The sequence below is a fragment of the Falco naumanni genome, chromosome 14 (assembly GCF_017639655.2).
Source record: "Falco naumanni isolate bFalNau1 chromosome 14, bFalNau1.pat, whole genome shotgun sequence".
Classification (NCBI taxonomy): Eukaryota; Metazoa; Chordata; class Aves; order Falconiformes; family Falconidae; genus Falco; species Falco naumanni.
The window spans coordinates 1021218-1042655 of NC_054067.1; the positions used below are offsets into that span (position 1 = coordinate 1021218).

Consider the following 21438-nt stretch of genomic DNA (forward strand, 5'->3'; position numbering starts at 1 on the left):
CTCCAGACTTGTGTGCTTTGGAGGAGAGGAGGGATGGAGCCCGTCCGGGGGGGCAGGGAGAGCCCCCAGCCCCCAGTTCTGCCCTGGCCAGGGGCACAGAGGTTGTCGTCAGTGGCCACAGTCCACACCACAAGCCAGAAGCGGACCTGGAGGTAAAAAGCTGACATTGAGCCTTTGCTTTACATCCACCTTTATTTCATTTTACACATCTTCTACCCCGAGGGAACCCCCCGAGTGCCGGCTGGCTGCCCTTCAGCAGGGAGGGGGCACGGAGGTGAGCGAGCCGGTCCCGAGGGATGGGCTGCCCGTGGGTCACAGCAAGCGCTGACATCCTTTGTACCTATTTAGTGAATTGAGAGGGAAAAAGTATTCCTGGGGCTGGAGAATTTTGCCTTTCCCCTGAACATTTTCCCACTGGCATCCCAGCACAGCGGCACTTTGGGGGCTGGGAACTGCCCCACCGCATGTAGGGATTTGTCCTTCAGTTGGAAGCATTTAGGGAGAAAAGCTCCGTGTGCCCCGACCGCAGGCAAGGGAGGGAGGGATGCTGACTGTTAAGGCTGGGTGAAAAATGCCCCCCGACACAGTTTGGCAGCAGGGATGTCCCAGGCCAGGCCTGCGCGGTGTTGGGAGAGCTGAGCTTGGGGAAAAACAAGAGGAGTTTAGGTTCGGTCCACCATTCCCCCAAGAATGTCAGCATGGGGGGTCCCAGTGGGGCTCGAGGTGGAGGCAGAGGGCAGAGCAGTGATGGGGGGGTCCATGATGGGGGGTCAGTGATGGGGGCTCAGCGATAGGGGGGTCAACAATGGGGGTGTCTGCGGTGCGACGTGCCAGCAATGGGGACAGGGGCAGGGGGGAGGTGCGATACGCGCTGCGGCCTCACGCAGGGACCCTCTCCCCTCGCTTCCCCCCGCCCTCGCAGAACAGGGAGCATACCGCTTTAAGAGCCCGGCGCCCACACTCAAGATGGCGCCGGCAAAGGGTGTCTGGGCTTCACCAGCGCGGCAGTGCGCCTGCGCACGAGCCTGGCCCGGCCCGCGGCCGGTGGGCGGGGCCTCCCAGCGGGCAGTGCGGCGGCGCGGGGCGGCCGGCGCCAGGCTCGGCCTCAGCGGCGGCGGAGCGGCCCAGGCGGCTGAGGTGCGGGCCCGGGGCAGGGGCTAGGGCCGAGCGGCTGGGCCGCAGCGCCCGTCTCAGGGCGGGGAGGGACGCCGTTTCGCGGCTGGGAACCGGGAGCTTTGGGCAGGGCCAGCATGGGACGCTGAGGAGAATCCCAGAGAATTCCCGGGTCCCGTGTCGTCCCGGGCTGGGCCGCCGTGGGGGCTGCCCCGGGGGAGGAAGTGCCCGGGCATACCGGAGCCCGGGTATTTGTTTATTTTACAAATGTGCGCACGGCGGGCAGTGCCCGCAGGGTTTGTGTACCCCTTCCATGTTCTTGGTACTGCCCGCCTCCCGTAGGTCAAAGGTAACGGCGGTCGCGGGGGGGGGGGGGGGGCCCGCTCCGAGAGGCGGGTGGCTTTCGACCAGGAGCTGTGTTTTTTCTATTAAAATTAGCATATAATGAGGGTGGTTCACTTAAAGCTCGAAGGGTTTTACTGTTCCTGCCAAACGTCATGGTTTGTCACTAGGTTCAGCAGACTCAGGCCCTGCCTCCAGGCCTGGTCTTTTACGTTCTTCTTCATAGGTAACCAATTCCTATCTTGTTTTGACAGATAGCCTTCTGATGGTTTTCTTGACCTGTGCAGTGTTTCATCTTACATCACCTGTGCCAGGCAGGTTGTTCCCCATGCGCTTGGCAGGAGTGCAGTGCCTGGCACGCCTGGGGCACGGGGCCGGGGCTTCCCCCCGCAGCGTGGTGCTGGGAAGGCTGTGTGTCCTGCCTGAGCTTCCTCGCCCGAGCAAGTCACGCTTTCTCTTCCAGCAGCTCTAAGAAGCTTCGGAGTGAAGGCAGGAACAGCTGAGCCTTGGGCGAAGGTACCGATGCCGCTTGTTGGATGGGTAAATGATCCTCTCGTAATCGCAATTGACCTCTCCTGTGGGTGAGCGCTGATGCGAAATGCGCGGAGAGCTGGGACTGGGCAGCATACAGCAATTCGCTGAGCTGCTGCGGGCATGCCACCTACTTTTCTTTCCGTCCACCTTTAGGAATAGGTGGTGCAAGAATTAGGGTGGCCAGAGTCTGGGAATCCTTAACACAGTGTGCGTTACCAGCTTCTGGATGTTGTGAGCTTTCATTTGCCCAAGTTTTAAAGCCTTCGTTAATCTTGAAGGTTGTACCTCAGTTTTGTTTTGCAGCCAGAACGAAAGGAATGATTTAACTTCTTACACTTGTGCAGAGCAGGTGTTTGTGAAATGCACACTTTGTAGTTTCCCAGGTGTTGGTGGTTCTGTTCTGGGTGGCTGTGGGGCAGGACTGTGAGTGCTAGCACCTGGGAGGCAGCCGGGACACTGGCAGACACTGCTATGCCTCTGACTCCCTTTGTTCCCAGAAGAACTCAAAACCAGTATTATTTTTTTGTTTTTAAAATATGGCTTAAATTATGGTTGTATAAAAGAGCAAATTGTTTTTAATGCTTTGGGATGCAATGGCCAAATTGTCATTTTCCCAGCCCAAGCTGGAGCCTTGCTGAGCTGCTCCTTTCTGAAATGGCCTCCCACTGTCTGCTCAGTGATAGCTGAAGGTCTTTGGTGTATGACCTTAAGCTTGGTTGTACCAAAATATATTTTGAGGTTTGGTTTTGGTTTACCAAGATTTTGTGGCCTTGTCACTAACAGTTGTTCTCCCTTAACTGTAGAAGCCAAAATGGTCTGGGAGGGGCGCCTAACCAAAAGTGTTTTTTTAATAGAGCTGTGTTGTACCTGCACCTTCTAACCCACCCTGTGCACTGCACACACTTGAAAACATAATGGCAAATTTCCTTTGGTCTCCCTGTGGACTCAGTAAGTCATGATCTTCAGCTGCCAGAAAGCTGCAGAAGTTAGAAAATCACCATGGGCCCCAAAACACTGAAGCTTATTTCTCTTCTCCTGACATGTTTTGTAAGAGGTTCTTGGGAATTTGTGCCACACAGATGTACTTTACTCTCATGTCCCTTGCCATACAGCCGTGCTGCTGCTTTCTGCTGCCATGTGCTCTTGGCATCCCCACTGCACTTCGGGACTGGGTAACACTGTGAGGCAAGATTTTCTTTCATCTAAATACTTTCCTGCAGTCATTGTCTGATTTGTGTTTAATTCGGTTTCTTGTTTGGGTGTTGTTTTTCTTAAAAAAAAAAAAAAAAAAGCCTTGAAGCTGGTAATTGAGTAAGAAATGTGGCTGTAACACCATTATTTCAGGAAATATCAGTTAATGATACATTATTCTTTTGGCTTTAGATGTCTTGGCAAGGCAAGAAGCTGATTGTGCAGTTGTCATGTTGCAGTGTGCAATTAGAACATGGAGTCACTTGTGTTCTGGATGAAGAGCTGTGCTTCATGATCAACTGGTTTAATGAGAGGAATCATGGAGTGAGCTCTTAGGTTGGCAGTTATTACTGTCATGCGAGCTGTTGGCAGTGAAGTTCAGCAAAAATCAGGAAAAGCCGACGGTGCAGAGGGGAAGTGGCTCTGGCATGGGGTGGTGGGAGGTGGCTTAGTGCTTGTGGAGCGTGTCCTGCTGCTGAGATGCCTGGAAACATCTCCTGCAGCACCTAGGTTTGTGCGGCTGCCTCCTAGATTTGGTATGAGGGTTTTAAGTGCTGGGTAATGTATACAAATTTTCCTTTTTTACCTGGGAATTGCGTTTTCGAGGATGTGCCTGTGCGGTGATGGCGGCATCCCCTCCTCAGACTGAGGTGCTTGCTGCAGCTCCGTAGGTTCTGAAGCCTTGCCTGCTGCTTCTGCTCTTTTGCCCTGCATCTGTCTTCATCTACCTCCTCCTTCCCCAACACCCATACATTTCTTTCCCTCTGTCACGGTTCCTCATTTTCTTCTTCCATCCTTGATGTGGAAGGTGGCACCAGCTGTGTCTGCAGCTGGATCTGGTCACTAGTGAAGGAAGGCAAACCTGCCCCTCAAAATTCCTCACCTTGAGCATGCTTACACAGAAGTAGTGCTCATTCATGTACTATCATAGGTCATTTGGTCGGGTGAAGTCCAGCCAGGTGGCTGGCATCCCAGATTGCATGCGCAGCCGGGCAAGGGCTGGTGGTGGCTGACATTACAATCATCTGGTCTTAGACTCATCCAGCGGGTTTATCCAGGAGTTTAGATTCAAGTCTGGGTGCAGAATTGACAGCGTGGGTTTGAATATTTATGTGCATCTTGCATCATGCTTTTAATTATTCCTTCTGGAATAACAAGTCACTCTTGGCTGTGCAGCACAGTTTCATGTGCAGTTGTTTGTGAAGGACTGCAAGCTCTGGTTTCGAAAGACTCTTTCTTGGATAAGTCTCTCAAGTGTGGTAGCTCACCCATCTCCTTGGTGTAGCTTGGGCAGCATCCGAAGGCAGAGCCAGGTAACCCTGGGTGCATCCCTGCTTGATAGGAGAAGCTACAAAGCCAGATAATTTGGACTTGTGTGGTGCTGCGTACCCGTTACTGTCACACTGCAGCTGTTTGTGTTGTGCTTTTGGCTTGAGGCCAATACTCAGATACTCCAGAGTGCTGTGGAAACACCAAAACTAGCATTTTGGGGCTTGTGGTGACACTGGGGGTGTTTTATAGTCATTCCTTTTCTGCATGGCTCTGTTGTGGAAGGTGGGATGTTGACTGTGTGTCCCTGCATCCTCGGGGTGGAACCTTCAGGGATTTCCGCAGGGCTGAGGAATGGGTGAGACTGTCTCCAGGGAGGCTGACTGTCGCAGCATGCTGTTGCAATCTGGAGAAGAAAGAAGTGGTCGTGCTGTAGGGCAGAATCAGGTTGTCTCCCGGGCAGAGCATGCTGCTGCGGAAGCTCCTTCTGTCTCTGTGTGGCTCTTTCAGTCAAACTTCAGCAGCCAACTGACTGGATTTATCTGTAGTGGATGTATATGTGTTTTATTCGGACAAAGGGACACTACAGGCACACTTGGGCAATCCAGATGACTGCTTTGGTCAGATAGAGACACCTGGTGGCTTTTTGGGGGGTGGGAGGTCTTAATCATGCCCTTGATTTTCATCTTATAGTCCTTTTGCCTTTTCGTGGGTTTTTGTTTTAAGCAGAAAATTCTCAAGAAATTTAAGTACTGTAGTGAGACCTACACAGGATATATAAAATTACTTCGGATTTTTTTTCTTTTTTAATGACACTTGCTACAATATAACTTTTAAAAAAAGTTTAAATAAAAGAGATACTGCTGCAGTCAGTGGCAGTCCATTTCTGTTGTTCTTTGTGACTGTAAGGACCATTATTGATAAAGGGAAAATCCTTTGTGTGTGGGTATGCAGGGTCTGTGATCTCCTAGGTGCTGCAGGACAATATGTTAGAACAGTTCCTGATGAAATATATGTGCAGTTGCGTTTTCCAGAACACTTTACAGCGATGAGCATAGAAGGTATCTATTAACAGAGGGTCTGAAGCCATCATGGTGACTCTGCCTGCTGTGGATGAGGTCAGTGTGCCACCACGGAGGCTCGACTCCTAAAGGAAAACTTGAAAACCTGGCTGGAAACTAAGTAGAGGGTCCAGACTGCTTATTTCAGTGGCCACAGGTGCTTTGCTCTCTAGCCAAATTGCACTTTTCCCAAAGGAAGAACCTCATTGTATTTTGAGAGTGCTGGTGTTGTGGGTAGCTACAGAACACTTTGACACCAAAACGTTGCGGCTTCTGCTGTTGGAGGGTAGAAGGTGAGCTATTGAATGTGTGTCCTGGTTTCGTAGGAAGCTGAACTATCTGTAGAAATTCAGAGAGTCCCAAGAGGTGCTTCAATATTGCAGTCAACCAGTTTGCCCTGTTGTTTGTGTGCTAGCTTTTCCTGGTTCCATGCAATGGCTTTCAGACCTGTTGGGCTGCAATTCGGTACTTCCAAAATGCCATTTTTATTGTGCCCCTCTTCAGAAATGTCTGTTTTTTTAAATATCTAGAGACTGTATACAGAAAGAGTGTGTATACTTTGGGTCAAATAAACAGTCAGTCTGAGGAGGACTCTGTGAGCAGGATGAAATCCATTGCTTTGACAAAAATACATAAAATCAGCTGCATCATGTGTGCCAAGCAGTTCAGGTGGATTTTGTGAAGAGGGAGATGCTGGAAAGGTAACTTGCGTGCACAACGCTTGGGGCCTGGCTGCTTCATAGCATTCAGTGTGTACCAGCTGTAATTCTTGCTGCAATTTGGCAGCATCTCTTTGGATTATTAATGCCACCTCCCTGGGGAAACTTAGCAGTAGTTCTTGCCAGGGCTTTGGTTCTCCTCCTGTAACCCCTTTACCATCGGGACAGGGAGGCTTTAAGGAGGCTTTTCTCACTGAAGATTTTGTGCAAGTTGAGTGCTTTACATTCTCTTTGTGCCTCAGAAAATCCCCTGTTAGGTTCATTGTAGCCTATATTTCAGTACTTTGGGTGTTTTCTACCTTGTCAAGCAAGAAGCAAAACTGCAGTCTCCCCAAAATATGTCTTAATCCAGTATCACATTTGTGTGATGTTTGCATCTTGGGGTGTGTTGTGAAGTGTCTCATAAAACAAACAAAAAAGATGAGTTGCTCTGCTGGAAGAGATACAGTACTTGGCACTTAAGAAGAGTATGAAATGACAGGTTTCTGGCTGAAGCTTTATGCAAGCTTGAAACTAAGCTGGACTGTAAAATATAATTATAAATATTTGTTGAAATCTTGCTATTTTAGCCATGATGGTCCTTACTATTGGGTGGGGGGTGAGGGGGAGAAAAATGAAAGGAAAAGGGGAAGAAAAAATTGGTGGTGTTTGAGGAGAGATGATATTTCATCAGTAGTTATCTGGCTTCTTTTTTTTTGTCCGATACAGTTTTGGGCATAAGCTTTCTCCATTAGATCTGAAGGACTTCAGTTCTGTAACAGCAAAATCTTGTCCTTTTTTGAATTTCAGTAGAATAACTAAATGTAACACATGTGGAAAGAGTAGGATGATTGTAAGTCATGTAATCCAAAAGTAAAGATCCTCTGTGTTAGTGTCACACAGCTACTGATTATGGTGTATGAATAGTGTGTGGCTATGAGGAGTTAAATTTTTAACCTGAAAAGTGGAAATGAGTACAACACACTAGTTCTGTGGCTGCAGTAACTTGTTTCAGTTGGGAAGTAGAAAATTATCTATACCTTTATTAAATTGACTTATTTTCTCGTTTGCCTTGTCCTTTTGTGTTTACCCCAACAGTATTTAAAAACACTGCTGTCTGGCAAGTGGTTCTGCGTGAGGTGTGAAACTGTCTGGAGTGTTGCGTGGTGCGGGGGACCCGTGTGTGTGTGCTGGGTGTCTGTGGGTGCTGCTGTCATCCGTGGGTGAATACGACTGTAGAGCACTGGCTGCGTGAGGTTTGAGGAGCTATGCTGCTTGGGTGACCATGCAATGATATATTTTTGGGAATGGGGGAGAGAATACAAGCCTCTTGCTAGATGAGTTCCTGGATCTCCTCACACCAATATCAGGAATCTCATTGCGGAAATGCTACTGAGCCTTGAAGGGTGTCTGGGTTTAAATGAAGCTGGCATGTGTACTCTGTGTGCTTCCCTACTATAAAGTGGAAAGAACGCTTTTTGTAAAAACCATATTTGGCCAGTACTGCTGTTTTTCATACTGCCTTGAATTCTGTATTAAGATCTTCTCGTCTTGCATCCAGGTTATTTTTCCACTGGCTTTTGGGGTGGATGTGCTGTGTCTGGCTTGGTACGCTGCTGTGAACTCTGCAGGTTGTGCCATGCTGGACCGAAGCTGCAGGTTGTGGGACTGGTCCCTGCGGATCCCATCATGGGGAGAGGATGGAGGGAGGTCCTACAGCCTTTTGCCGCTTCAGTGACTTCGCTGCCATGTGTCTTGGGAGCCCCTAACTTCACTTCTTGTGGGTGTGGACTTTGGCCATAGCTCCTTGAGCACAGTCTGTGGCCATCTCACCTTGGAAACTGCCATCCAAGAAGAAGCCTGCCTCCTTAACGAAAACGGGGCCCGCAGAGATATGCTGCTTCCCAGAGCTCCCCTAGGGAAGGAGTTGGCTGTGAGGACAGCTTTGCTTGTGATCCATTTTAAGACTAAAGATTTTGGCAGGAGGTGGCTTTAGAGTCTTCATCCAAGTTTTTGATGTTTTCTGGATGAAAACTGTGTCAGGTCTGTTCTGAATGCTGAAGCAGTCTCCGTAATGAAAACCACCTGCATCTATTCTGGCTGTTTCATGCTGGGTCATGTGTTAATCACACTTCACTCTCTTCCCACTTGCGTTGGGAAGACTGGATAAATGGAGTGACATCTGGCTCTGTTGTTGAAGATTTGCTAAACTGAGGATGGCCTGTAGACACTTTGGAGTCATTGCTTACCAGCTACACAGGTATGTTTTAAAAACAAGGCCCTAGCTCAGCTGGTACTCCTATGCAGAGCTGTGCTAGTCAACCATTTTCACCATCGTGAATTTCCAAAGAGGGTGGTAATGGCAGAGAAACTGTTGGTTGTGTTTCAGCATGGAAACTGCTGTAAATAACTGAATTTAGTCTGGAAAATACAGAAAGCTTAAAAGCCAGTAGCAAAATCCCTTTAACTGTCTGTTGCATGGCACAATCACAAACAGTCTGTAAATTTGGTGTTTTGCATTTTCAAGTTAGGCTGCTTTTTGTCAAAACATTAACCTGAAAAGAAGCGAGAAGCATTTGTGAAGAAGCTCTTGGGAAGAGGTGTCTGAGCTAAGACTGTGGATTTTTAACTGGAATTTAAAATGGAAATTAGAAAAAGTTTAGAAGGAAAAGAAAAAATGAACCCAGCAAAAGCAAGATGGTCTGACTTGTATCTCGGCACTTACTGCGTTTCTGTATGTTGAAGCATCTTAAAAAAGGCAGGGGTTGCTGGAGAAAAGCACTGAAATGTCTGTCATCCCAGTAAACACATCAGTCAGGCTGCTTTGATTGGAAAACTGAGTAAAGCGACAATAGGGGTGATACTGTACAAGGGGATAAAAAAGCAAACCCTCTGGAGAAAGCTGGGTGACTAGGACATGAGCCTGGTCCTGAGATCTGTCTGCAGCCCATGGTCAGCATCACAAGAGGGATGCATATCAAAATGTTGTTTGGTAATGTGGATGGCGATTGTGCGGGACCCAGGCTGGCCTTGCTGCTGGTCCTCTCCTGAACGCCAGCTGGCTCGTGTTGGGCATGCCTCCAGGGCTCGGAGGCAGAGGTGTCTAGCCTGGAAGAAGAGAGAAGCAGCACATAACTGTGGAAACAGGAGTGGGTATTGGGAAGTCCAAGGTATAGTCTGTCTCTCTGAATAGCCAGTTATCTGAAGCGTCACAGATACCTGCTCAAGCGAAACGGGGAAAAAAATCAAACCACCAGAGAAGAGCAGCATGGCTGTTCAGAGGGACTTCGGGGGCAGCCTGGCTGCATGCATCTTTCGACAGTCATCCTTGGGTGTCTGCAGGCAGGGGTGGCATGCCTGGCTCTGCATCTCCAGTATGCTGGTGTACCGGCTTTCCTGTCTGTTCCTGTCTCCCACGCAGCTGTTTGCTTCCAACAGCCAGAACCTGTATGGACCCAGCTTGTAGTTGTAGTCCACTGTAGGAAAAAACAAAGGCAGTATCAACAAAAACAAAGGCAATATCAACGAAGATGATTAAACAGGAGTTTACTGCTTTAGGGGTTGGGGGGTTGGTTTGAGAGCTGTGGTTGCATGTTGATAATTACCAGGAATAACTGCTTCTCGGCTGTTAGGAAGTAGTGGTGTAGAACACTGAAAAGATGCTATTTGTTGGAAATGTAATCTGCTTTCAACCTGCAAGCAGTTGTAGGACTGCTCCTGCTTCTGAATTCCCCTTCAAATAACAGGAAAGGCCCTGAATGTAAGAAGGGATCTGTGTTGACTGGGGAGTTAACACTGCCTTGCCAGTGACTGCTTAGAAACCTGTTTCCCTGCTGAATTTGTAGGAAACATGAATCCTGTGTACGTGTTGGTGCCTGATATTGGTGCATTTGCTTCCCCTGGTCTGTGCATCACTTTTGGGCACTGAAACTTGCTGATAACTCCTCTCTGTGCAAGAGCTTTCCTTGTTGCTGTCCCATGTCAATATAAGAAGTTTTTAATGGGAATTTGTCCCTATCCAAAACAGGACCTGGTTTGCCAGAGGTGATTTAGCAACCTAACAATTGGCAAGTCCAGTAATGTTGTAAACAGTCTTGTTTGCTGACTCTTCAGTGTGACTTGGCTTGTTTTAACACAATACCTTAGTTATACCTGATGTGATTAATATTGCAAAGAACTGGAGCATGCCCGTGAAGAGGGAGGGAGAATGATGTTTCCTGGAGGAGCCAATTGATGCAGCAGATAACTGAGAGGAAGTAACCAAAGAAAATAAGTTTCTAATAGTGAGCTGTGATTTACTGATGCTGCCAGTGACAGCTGAGCTGAACTTGTGCTAAACAACGCTTTTAGCTTTTGGAGGACTGGCACCGGTCTTGTACAGGGCTGGCAGTGCTTTTGGTCGCAGTTGTGCACTTGCCACTTCGTGCTGCCAGAGCAGCTTGTCTCTGTTGGTACCTGCTTCAAGTCATGCCTGGGGGTATGGCTGTGGCAGTGGAAAAGCTCCCAGTGCGGTTTTAGGATGGGGAGCATGAACACAGCAGTTCTTTTGGAATTTCTTTCTCTTCACCAAGAGGGCTGTTTCGAGTGAACACGTGCAGTGTGAATTACCCGTGCCGCTAGCCTGGACACAAGGTACCCTTCGTGCAAGTAGTTCAAAACCAACAACTTCCTGCAAGAAGTAAACAAGACTTTCCCCTGTTTCATGGATGATAGAACGGTTTGGGTTGGACGGAAAATTAAAGACCATCTAGTTCCAAACCCTGCCATGGGCAGGGACACCTTCCTCTGGACCAGGTTGCTCAAAACCCCGTCCAGCCTGGCCTTGGACACTGCCAGGGATGGGGCATCCACAGCTGCTCTGGGCAGCCTGTGCCAGTGTCTCACCACCCTCATGGTGAAGAATTTCTGCCTTGTACCTAACCTAAATCAACCCACATTTAGTGTAAAGCCATTGCCCCTTGTCCTGTCACTACATGCCTTTGTAAAAAGTCCCTCTGCAGCTTTCTTGTTGGCCCCCTTTAGGTATTGGAAGGCTGCTGTAAGGTCTGCTATAAGGATGTAGACACCACAGCATATAATATTACTTAGCTGAAACCACAAGATGCTTTGCAGGATGGGGATACAGCCGTGCGGCTGTTGGCTCCTGGTCTAAGGTCTGCCTGCATGACCTTGGCTCATAATATCTTTCTGCTTGTCAGTACCGCAGGATGCGACAGTGGGCTTTGTCAGAAAGGAAAGAACAGTGCAGGAGTGAGAATCAGCTGTTTCCTTAAAGCCTTTTGTTCATGGGGTGGCTCTCAGGAGCAGATCTTCCCCAGGACTTTGGCCTCTCTATGCTTTTTTCCATCTCGCCTCCTGTGCAACCCATGAGGTCCATGTGTGGCGGCTGGGTTGGCTCAGGCTCTGTAGTAACACTAACAAGGCAGGCACTTTGGATATCCTCAGCCTTTGTTCTCTCATCGGGAAGCCAGATGTTTCCAGAGTTCCCATGCCACTGTGTCTTGCTGTTCTTTTTTCTCCCCAAAGTACGTGGAAAGCACATTCCTACTTGATTTTTGTTTCACTGTGCATGTACCCAGGGACTGGGAGCAGCATGCACAGCGTGTGTGCCTAGGGTGGCTGTCAAAACTTGCCTCAAAAATATTAGTTTTGGAAAGTTGTACAAGGCCTTTACTGAGGTGTATGCCTTCCAGGTACCGATGGGGAAATGTAGTTGCAAATTAGAAGTGGGGATGGAACAGCTCAGCACTCGCTTGATTATGATCTGAGTAATGAGGTCTTTATCTTCACAAGACACAGCACCGTGTTCTCATTGGATCTGCTGGAAATAAGTTGTGATTTCTTCAGTGACCTGAACAGTTCAAAGCCATTAAGACTTCTTGCATTGTAGGTGTTAAGTGTTTTCATGTGTATTGTGTGGAAAATTCCAGGAAAGAGAGCATGCAGCTGAAGGCCTCTTTCCTCTTCCTCCTCCAGGAAAACAAACCCAAAAAAGTCTGCCTGGAGCTGCCTTTGTGAACAAACCCAAGGAGCTTTCCTGCAGTGTGCCATATGAGTGTGTTTTGCTTCCTTGAGGTCTTTTGACCAGCTGACATGAGCTGTGGAAATTCCTGGTAAAGCAGGAGAAATGGGCTGCTGCTTTTTTTTCTTATTATTTTTAGAAATCCCTTTTATGTAAAGCATCTGCAGCAGCTAAACCATTTCTTTAATCAGTGGTGGATGATTGTGGGTCATTGCTAATCTAATAAATAAAACACTGGAACATCTTGCTTCTGGAGATACGCTTTTCTGGCAAGTATATGCGATTCTATTAGCAACACTTCCAGAAACAAGGTTTTATTCAGAAGCCAAGTGCAGTTACTCATGAGCTGAAGATGAAATCAGCGGTGATTGATGTTTTGCCTCCACTTGAGTTTTCCACTTTGCAGGGCTGAGTGGCTTAAGCTATGTGGAATGACGAATTATTCACGAAGAGGTGATACTAATGCAGACTTAAGGACCTCAGCTCTAAGTGTCTGTGCCTGTCAATGCTTGAGCATCCTGTGGTGGTGAGTCCATTAACATCCTGTATCAGCCTGACATACAAAAGTGCCAAGGAAACACTGCAGGATTCGTACGCTGCAATGTGGTGTTACCTGGTGAAACATGATGGTGTGCGTTACCTTGCTGGAAGGATGTCAGACTGGAACATGGAATATCATTTGCCTGGGGCCCGTGTGAGTATGTGCCAAAGAAGAACAAAAGAACCCTAAACGAGCACTAAAACAATTCAAGTGTTTGTGTTCAGCTTGTGTTGGTAGGTTTCCCAGTTTCTCTAAAACCATCTATTGTTTCAGTCCAGCCATACAGCCCTTACCTAACGCAAACAGCTCGCCTGGTGTTTGTTTGCCTTTGATCAAGTGGCTGCTGAGGAGGAGATGCTTTGTGGAGCTGTGGGGTGGAACGGCAGATCCCTGCTGCTCTAGTCAGCCTTGCACTGGGACCACTCCCTGTCGTCGCTCCAGGCTGCTTGCTGCGGGCCAAAAGGGCTTCTCCAGGCTCCTGCTCCAGTGCTGGCTCCTCGGGCACCCCAGGAAGGGAGCTGCCCTCTCCGATGGGGAGAGGAGAGGGAGAAGTGGACTGATGCTCAAGAATGAAGCAGCTGTCTGCAAGAAGGGCAAGTAGGTAAATAAATGCTTTCATGATCATATGCTTAAAATGCAAAAGGCACGTTGATAATTAATTGAGCCACTAAACCCTTAAGTGATTTATGTGCTGTTTGTGAAACCAGGCCATTGGGAACAGCGACATTCATTTTCCTTTGAAGATACTTGTATGCCACATACTGCACCTGAAGGGAACTTAGGTGGTGTAAAAACCACAACACCCTCTGTTCTCAGCTCACCTGTTTCTGTAGCTTCCTCTGTGCAGAAGGCGAGATTGCTTGTAGTCACTTCAGATGGCACAGGGAACGAGAAAGGAATGGCTTGGAAAAGCATAGTCGCTTCTTTACAGCTATGAAATTATACTTTTAAGGGTTCCGCTGGGATCTGAACCCTGATTTGTTTTCACATGAGGGCAGACCTTCTAGGCCTCAAAGGATGCTATTCTTGCCAGGAAATACTTAAAAGTGGAGAGTTCCTCTTGCCTTGTGCTGTTTGTACTTTGTACAGTGGTGGTAAAATCCCTCTCATGTGCTCCGAGTGCTGACGAGGGGCTCGGCGGGGCAGCCTGGTGTGGCAGCACCTCGGGTGCCCCAAATCCTCCTGCTGCAAGTCATTCGGCTTTTTAGTCACTGTATAATGACAGGTCCTGCCCTTCTCCCTGGGGTCTTTGATTTGGCACTGCAACTACTGCGTACAGGGCTTCTCGGTTCCAGTCGCCCTGTACGGCTGGGAGGCTGTGTGTTACGGCAGGCCTTCACAGTCACCTCCGCTGTACCCTGCCTTCATCGGGAGCTGCTGCCCGGCGTTGCCTTTTCATCAGTATGTGTAGCTGGGGGAAGCACGAGCAGCACACGTGGAGCTCCTCCGAGGTTGCTGCCTCCAGTTTTGAATGCACGGTGGTTTGATTTTGAGCAGTTAAAGAAGAAATTACAGACAGATGGGGGTTTTTGGGGGTGGTTTGGGTTTTTTTGGTGTTGTGTGTTGTTTGGGGTTTTTTTTTTCCTCCTTGATTAAGATCAGTGTCCAGCCCTCATGCCGTTCACTTGAATTCTGCACATCAAGCCTGGGCCTGGTAGGATTACATGTGTTGTGGGCTGGAATACAGCAAAATCCAAACCAGCTCACTTAGTTTACAGTAGACTGAAATTTCTCTGTTGTGGAGTAACCCCCTCTGCTCTGTAAATGTATGTTTGTTTTTTTTAATGGCACTGTGAGCCTCTGGAGGAGGATGCTGCAGGAAAGCCCTGCTCTGCTAGCTAGGTGCCAGGAGCATTGACATAACAGCTAAATGATATATTTTTCTCTCCTTTCCTTTGGTTTTTCGGTTACATTTGGCTTACTCTAATTTTTTTTCTTATTTCTGTGCCACTGAAATCGTGGTAACCCCACTGGTAATCATGGGAGGGGATGTGTCTGCTCCTGTGAAGAGATGCTGTGGGGACAGGGAGGAAGAAGTGTCCTGAACTACCAAAGTACCGCTTAGATTTGCTGATCTTGCGGGGTGGGGGGAAGGCAGTCCTGTGACCTTGGGTTTTCACATGAAACAGTCGCTAGGTGGTAAGCTCGCTCCTTCCCCCGCGGCAGGCAGGACTTGTGAAGGCAGCAGGTCAGGGATGCTCCTTGCCTGTTTCAAAGTCCCATTCTGGTGCAATGTCCTTGTGGTGCTGGTGGAGCCGCAGCCAAGCCTCCCATCTGCCAGCGGGGACAAAAATGCTGTGGGAACTTTTACTGCGCTCTGTCTTGGAAAGCGTTGAAGCTGCATGCTGGAAGGGCTGGTCTGAGCCCATGCCTTGCTCGCCCAGGGCTCGGCGTGGGTGGTGGTGGCAGTGCCGGAGCTCACCAGTGCCATGGCTTGCTGGTCCCACTCCTTACAGCAAGGAAGGGGTGACTATGCTGGCACGAGGCCGGGTGCTGCGGCTGGGGGAGCAGATTTGCTGGGTGTACTGGTGCTGTCGAAGCATGAGGAGCTGCAACGTCTGGTGCTGACTGAAAAGGGCTTTGAGGGCTGCAGCCGGCGTCGCGGCAGAGGCTGGGCTGGGTTTGCTGGGCAGGCTGGCAGCCGGGTGCTCTGGCTTCCTGGTTGCGAGTGCTGTCATCCGAGTCACTCCCAGCCGTCGGGGCCGACCCCTGGGTCGGGTTTTGCTTCGTTGCTTCCCTTTGCCTGGCTGCGATGGGAAAGACGAGCAGGGACAGAGACAGGCAGAGGAGGTGAATGGGAGCAACTGGAGGATGATGGCTTCTCCCCCCGGAAAGCGTTGGGTGCATCAGGAGCCCTTTGGTACGTACGCCTGCTGCGGGGATGGCCTGGGCGGCACCTGTGGCCTGGTAGGAAAGGAGCAGCTGTTGCCTGATGTATTGTGGTAAATTAGCAACATAGATAAGCATGGGAACAGTCTTTTTTTTTTTTTTTTTTTCCTTTGTGCTCATAGTTTAACCTGGAAAGGCATTGCTTGCCCATAGAGGGAGCGTTCTTGTTAGAAAAAGGGACTTAAACCCGTGTCTCCAGAGATTGCTCTAGGACTTGGGGGAGAAGCAAGTGCAGAATTACCATCATCTGTGTCCTTTTTGTGCTGCATACATGCTGGGTGTTACCTGGTCTCTTCTGTGACTGGAGGGTACTGTGCTTGTTGCCTTGGTTTTAGTTTTTAAAACTGTAAATGAGAACAAACTTAGGGATGGGTTGGGGGGGCAGGAGGTAACATTGCTCCAGTTTCTGCTCTTCAAACAGGGACTTGTGGCTGCCTGCGCTGGCAGTGTCATGTTGGCTGAGGAACAGACTGGCAGGGCTATGAATTTACACTTTTTGTGCAAAGCAAAAATGTGAATGCAAACATATTTTAAACCTCCCCTTCCACATATACACACACTTGAGTCTTACTGTAAAATACCTATAAAACCATATTATGCTGCAGACAGGCCCTGTGAGACACGAGCAGAGTTTCTTCAGTTCTTTGCCAGGGTGAAGGGGTTGTCCCAGCCTCAAGGGCTGGGAGCTGGCATCCACTGTGCTCCCTGGAAGCAGCTTGGTGGAGGTGCACTACAGCACTAATGAAATTTAGTTATTTTTATGGTTAGCTGGCAAATAATTGCTTTGTACTCCTCAGTTTCTCCTGCCTTCAGTCCTCCCTGCATGCTGATGGAGGACTGCAGCCCACGCCGTCTTTTGTGCTTTCAGAGCGTGCTAAAAGCATCGCTGCTGGCAGGGTGGCGTGCGGCAGCTCACGCGCCTTCCTGAAGCACCCGGTTCCCCTTGGCCAGTGCTCAGCGGTTTCTTTACTGGTGTGTTCTGCACTAGTTTAATGAGTAAACAGAGCTTAAAAGTTAAGAAACATTTGCTCCACAGAGTAAGGCTTATGGAAGAGCCCAGTGCATCACTTTGTAAAATGCCAAGGTTGAGGGTTTTTTTGTGTGGTGTGGCTCTTTTTTTTTTTTCTTTTTTTTTTTTTTTTTGTAATAGGAAGTGTTTTCTGCAGTGTGTGTAATTCGTACTGTTTGCAAGTGCTGGCTGGCTTTTTCCCTTCCTGAAATAAGGCTGAGCTGCATATTTGGTTCCTCTAATTCTCTTGAAAAATACGTATGTTTGCAAAAGACAAGCGAACACAGCCTATCTTCTTGTTAAGATGAAAAGATCCCTGCTTTCAGGTTGTAAGAGCTATTTTTGAGGCTAAGACCTCGATATTTTCTTTCAGTTCAGTTTATTTTTATGCTTTCAGAGCTTGTACTTTTGTAGTTCCTGCTATCCTGGAGAAGAGGAGGAGAGATGATGGGTTTTATGTTGTGGTCTGGTATGGGCAGCTCCTTGAGATGGCTAGGTCTGGCAGCAAGTCAAGGGTACTTAAGATAATTTATGAAGTTTAGTAGCACTCTTCCAGATTGCATTTTGCAGCTTCATGTGTGGGTGGATAAGAATCATCATTCACTTGGATTGTTTTGGTAGTTTGCCTGTGTTTTGGAGAAGGGCAGGTAGGTGAACTTGGCACATCTGGAGAGCATCATAGCTGCATCTCTGCTGTGAGGATCCTTCCTCCATGATCGGTTTGCACAGTGCTTTAGCAGCAAATGCAAGGATATCATCGGAGGTGAAAGGACCAAAAAAAGAAGAAAAAGAAGTAATTGCAAACCTGTTGAAAGCACACATGGAGATTATTTTAAAAATACATCAGTGGATGTCACCTGCCTTGTCGAACATGGTGTTGACCTGAGTCATTTTCTGCCTGCTGTTAGAGTGGATTTGTTAGAGCTGCTCTGTCTGGTAGTGATCAGCAGATAGAAATTGATTCACAGTCCTTGTGGGAAATAGAAAGGGGAAAATAGAAGTGCTTTGAGAGGCTTTTTAGACCAATAACATAGAAATATAATTGGCTTTCTATAGAGAAAAACATTATCTGAGGCATTTGGACTGCTCTTGTGTTAGAGGTCGTAGGTGGATCACTGGAGCACAGGCAGTGGTGGTGGGTGAACTGGGAGAGTGCACCTGAGCTATGGGCAGCTGAGATGGGGCTGTTCCTTGGTTTTGGGGTAGTTGCTTGTAGTTTGTGTGTCTCATAGCCTTGATCAAGCTCGTCTTGTGGCTGGCAGCCAATAATTCAAAACCCAGTTTGAGTCCTTTTCCAGCAGGCGGTGGACTAAGGAGTAGAGAGTGCGTGTGTGTAGGATCCCTGATTACAGAAGGATTTTCCTCTGTGGGGCTTGGCTTGGCCACGCGAAGTTTTCAACACTTGTTCTTTTTTAAGAACTTGGGCACCTTATTGCTGTCGTGTCTGTTTGTCTTTCCTGTTGAGTTCAGATGTCATCCTGGGACTCAGTGCTTGTTTCTGGCATGTGGCAATATGAAATCTAGTGCAAGAGATTTACTTGGAATTGTAAGCATCCAGTTTTGTCCTGAGCAGTTGCTCGTACTGGCCTGAACTTCAGGCGGTTTTGCTGCATTTCTGCTTTGCATGGGAAGAGCAGTGTGGCCTCCTGGTCTTCAGGACAAAGTGTCAAGTGCAGGCATCAGTCCAGTTGGCTTAGAAAATGAGTTTTCATCTTCATACTTGTGCTCTAAAAAATTTCCTTTCGCTCCCAGGTTTGGAAGCTCTGGCCATGGATCAGAAAGGCTATCGACGGGGGAGTTTCCAGAGCAGCACTAGTGATGAAGATATGCTGGAAATAGCAGGAGCCTCTCTGGACTTCTCCATGGCAGACGATGACCCACCACTCGACAGGGAGATGGGAGGTAATACCCATGCATCTTTCTACTTTCAGTTTTTTGTAATGGCTTTTGGTAGGATTTCACGTTAGTAGTTTCTGTGTGGGTCCCACTGGTCTCTGCCTAGGACAGGTCTTGCATTTCACAGCACCAATGTGAATAGCTTGCAGGATTCTGCACAGCATTGCATCCCTGAATAGACTTCAGCAGAACAGCTGAACACTTGCTGATGTGCCACATTTGGCTTCCAGCGTTGCTTTGTAATGGAGGCTGGTGGGTGGTGTGTGTTCTGTGCAAAGAGAAAATGTCCTTAAAATAAATGGCAGTAGCAAGAAGCATGTGAGTGGCTTTGTTGTGGTGGAGAGGCACTGCTTGTCTGTCTCTAGCAACTGAGCTGCCTGATCTCAGGCTGTGTGCATCCAGTAACCTGTCAGGGGGGAAGACTGCTCTCTTCGCAGTCTGTGTCGTTACTTTGCTGTTAAATGTAGCATATCCGCTTCCACTGCTTCGCTTTTAGGGTTTCTGGATAGTCCTTTCTGGAGTTTTCCAAAATAGCTGCCATAGGGAAGAGCTGGCTTTGCCATGAGGGAGGGAGGTATCATCAATGCAACGGGCAAGGATGACAGTGCAAAGCAATTCCTAGGGGTTTGTGATAAAGCAGAGACTCTCTCCTTCCCTTCCCTTCATCTTTACCTATAATTTTAGAGATTTTCCGTTGTGTAGAGAATGTCAAAATGGAACAACACAAAAGGGTTTGGTGCTAAGCTCGCACACAGCCTGAGGTGCCTCTCCTGCTACCAGTCGTCTGTCCAGGGACAGTCTGTTGCTGCCTCCTCTAGTCTGAGCCTAAAGTTCTGAAATTAGTGGGGGAGAGATGTATCTGCATGGTTTTGCCGATTTGCTGCAGTGACTTTGGCACTGGACAAGCAAGATCTGTCTGATTTTTGTCTTCTGGGAATTATCGTAACTTAGTTTAAAAGCAAAAATATGTCATTTTGGGCAGCATACTGCAAGTTGCCATGACTTCCTATAAGTCACCTTATGCTGCTCGTCCCCTACCCCAGTTTACTGTAGGGCAAAAAATAAAAAGAAATCCTTCTGGTTTGCTTCTCAGCTATGTGGTCTGCTTCTAGGTAGTGCAAATGAAGTCAGACTTCCTCAAATGTCACCTGTCAGTAGCTGAAACCATCAGCTCTAATGCTGCGGGAGATCCTATAGGGAGCATGCGATTGTTTTCTACTTGGCTTGGGCCCTCTCACCACTTTCAGGTTGAAGTGGAGGAAGTATCGCTGTTTTTGTGGTGGTTGCACTAAGTCTGAGTGATAGGCATTGGTTTATGGTTAAAAAACCTCTGTCTGTGCACAAAGAGGATGTGTACAGGATTTATGCCCAGACTGTGGTGTTTGCTAGGTTCCATCTAATGTGAAACAGAGTGGCTGCTACGTCAGGGTGGGCTGTGGTGCTGACGTCGGGCAGTGTGCTCGCTCCAGCCTGACCTGGCGGTAGAAGTGACTTTTAGAACTGGGCACGTCTGGGAGTCCACTTCAAAACTCCTCATGCAGAGCTTGAAATAATGGCTTGTGGCCCAATTTACTTCTGAAGATTGATTAATTACTAGTGTCTGCAGAATTAGGTACATAGAAGCACACACATTGTGCATGTTGGTAATGGAATTGTAAATTCATGTTGTTTTACCAGCTGGTGAGAACTGCTTTTTCTATAGCCGTTAGGGTATCAGCTGTCTGAAGTTAAATGTGTGCTCATGTTTAATATTTAGAGAGAAGCAGCTGAATTCTTTAACATCTTGTAAGGAAATTATTATTCTGTGGAGCTTAGAAGCAGCGGTGGGTAGCTCAAGCTGAGTTTAGTTTTGCTGCTGGCCTGCAACAGCACTTGGTTGTTTCCCTCCTTGCTTAAATAGGCTTTTCCCATCTCTGCTCAGGGTGTTTGAGGACTTGTGGCTATGTACATGAAAAAAGTGGGGGTCTGCCCTGCTGGCATGTGCGGCGTGGAGCAGTGGTGGCAGCGGTGCATCGGGGGGGCTGCCCTGAACCGGGTGGCAGAGGAGCGGTTCCCCTGAAAGAGGCACTTCTGTCAGCAGGATGCTCAAGTGTGGAGCAGAGGGGTTGACACAGAAATAAAAGAGAAAAATCTAAAAGGGGAAAGAGTTGCTTGCCCAAATACTGGTTTGAGTTCACTACAAATTTCCCCTGTTGACTTCACAAAATGTTTGCTGGCAAATGCTTGGGTGCCAGTCATGCAACCTGAAGATGTGGTGGCACAGGCTTGACTGGAGCTCAAAAGGTGGTAACTGAGGTTCTTCTGTGGTGGAGCCGGCTGCAAACCTCTGGTTGGGACCTGCTGTTTTTGCTGTCTGGTGTGTTGTCAGACGGGAGTGCGTTAATGATACCTTTTGCAACCAGAACCTGGCCCTCCCTTACCACCTTCTCCAAGACTGTCAAATTCTCCCACAAGACTGGTAGCATCTCAGATTGAAAAACCAGCCACAACTGGAGCTTATAGATCCTGTCAAGTGACCAGAGGAGGAAACATCACCCTGCTGCTTGGTAGACTTGCAAATCTGGAGTGTGTTTGGCAGCCAGTGCTGCTCCGTGCTTCCCTTACGGATCCTTGACTAATGAGTGACAGCACTTTTGTGCTGTGTCAGGTCTCCAGTGGGAGCCAGCCTTGCCTGCTGCCTGGAGCGCAGCATGCTTGTGTTGAAAAATACCTTCCCGTAAGATCTAGACTGACTATGAAACTTTGTTCCTAATTGGTACTTGCAAGAATGCACCTGCTTCCCAAAGGCTGGAGCTCTTCAAGAGCTTGAGCCAAAATGTAGATGTGCTGAATGGTTCAAGCTTGTTTCAGTCAAAATGGTTTGAAATGGAGTG

The 21438-nt window shown here is 48.2% G+C and overlaps 1 protein-coding gene across 12 annotated transcripts in view; it reads left to right on the forward strand.

Annotated features, from left to right (window-relative positions):
* The first annotated feature begins 1087 nt into the window (after positions 1–1087).
* The window catches only part of LOC121097238 (H(+)/Cl(-) exchange transporter 5), a 43818-nt gene continuing 23467 nt past the window's right edge, over positions 1088–21438 (forward strand). For 2 of the 12 annotated variants that reach the window (XM_040613952.1, XM_040613953.1), the window contains exons 1-2: positions 15439–15631; positions 18422–18571. In XM_040613952.1, the coding sequence (XP_040469886.1) occupies positions 15583–15631; positions 18422–18571 (199 nt within the window). In that variant the 5' untranslated portion in view covers positions 15439–15582. Of the gene's footprint in view, positions 1138–1709; positions 2037–12001; positions 12095–12184; positions 12322–12636; positions 13373–15430; positions 15632–18421; positions 18572–21438 lie in introns of those variants that run through there. The other 10 variants (XM_040613954.1, XM_040613959.1, XM_040613955.1 and 7 more) reach the window with 10 other exon arrangements.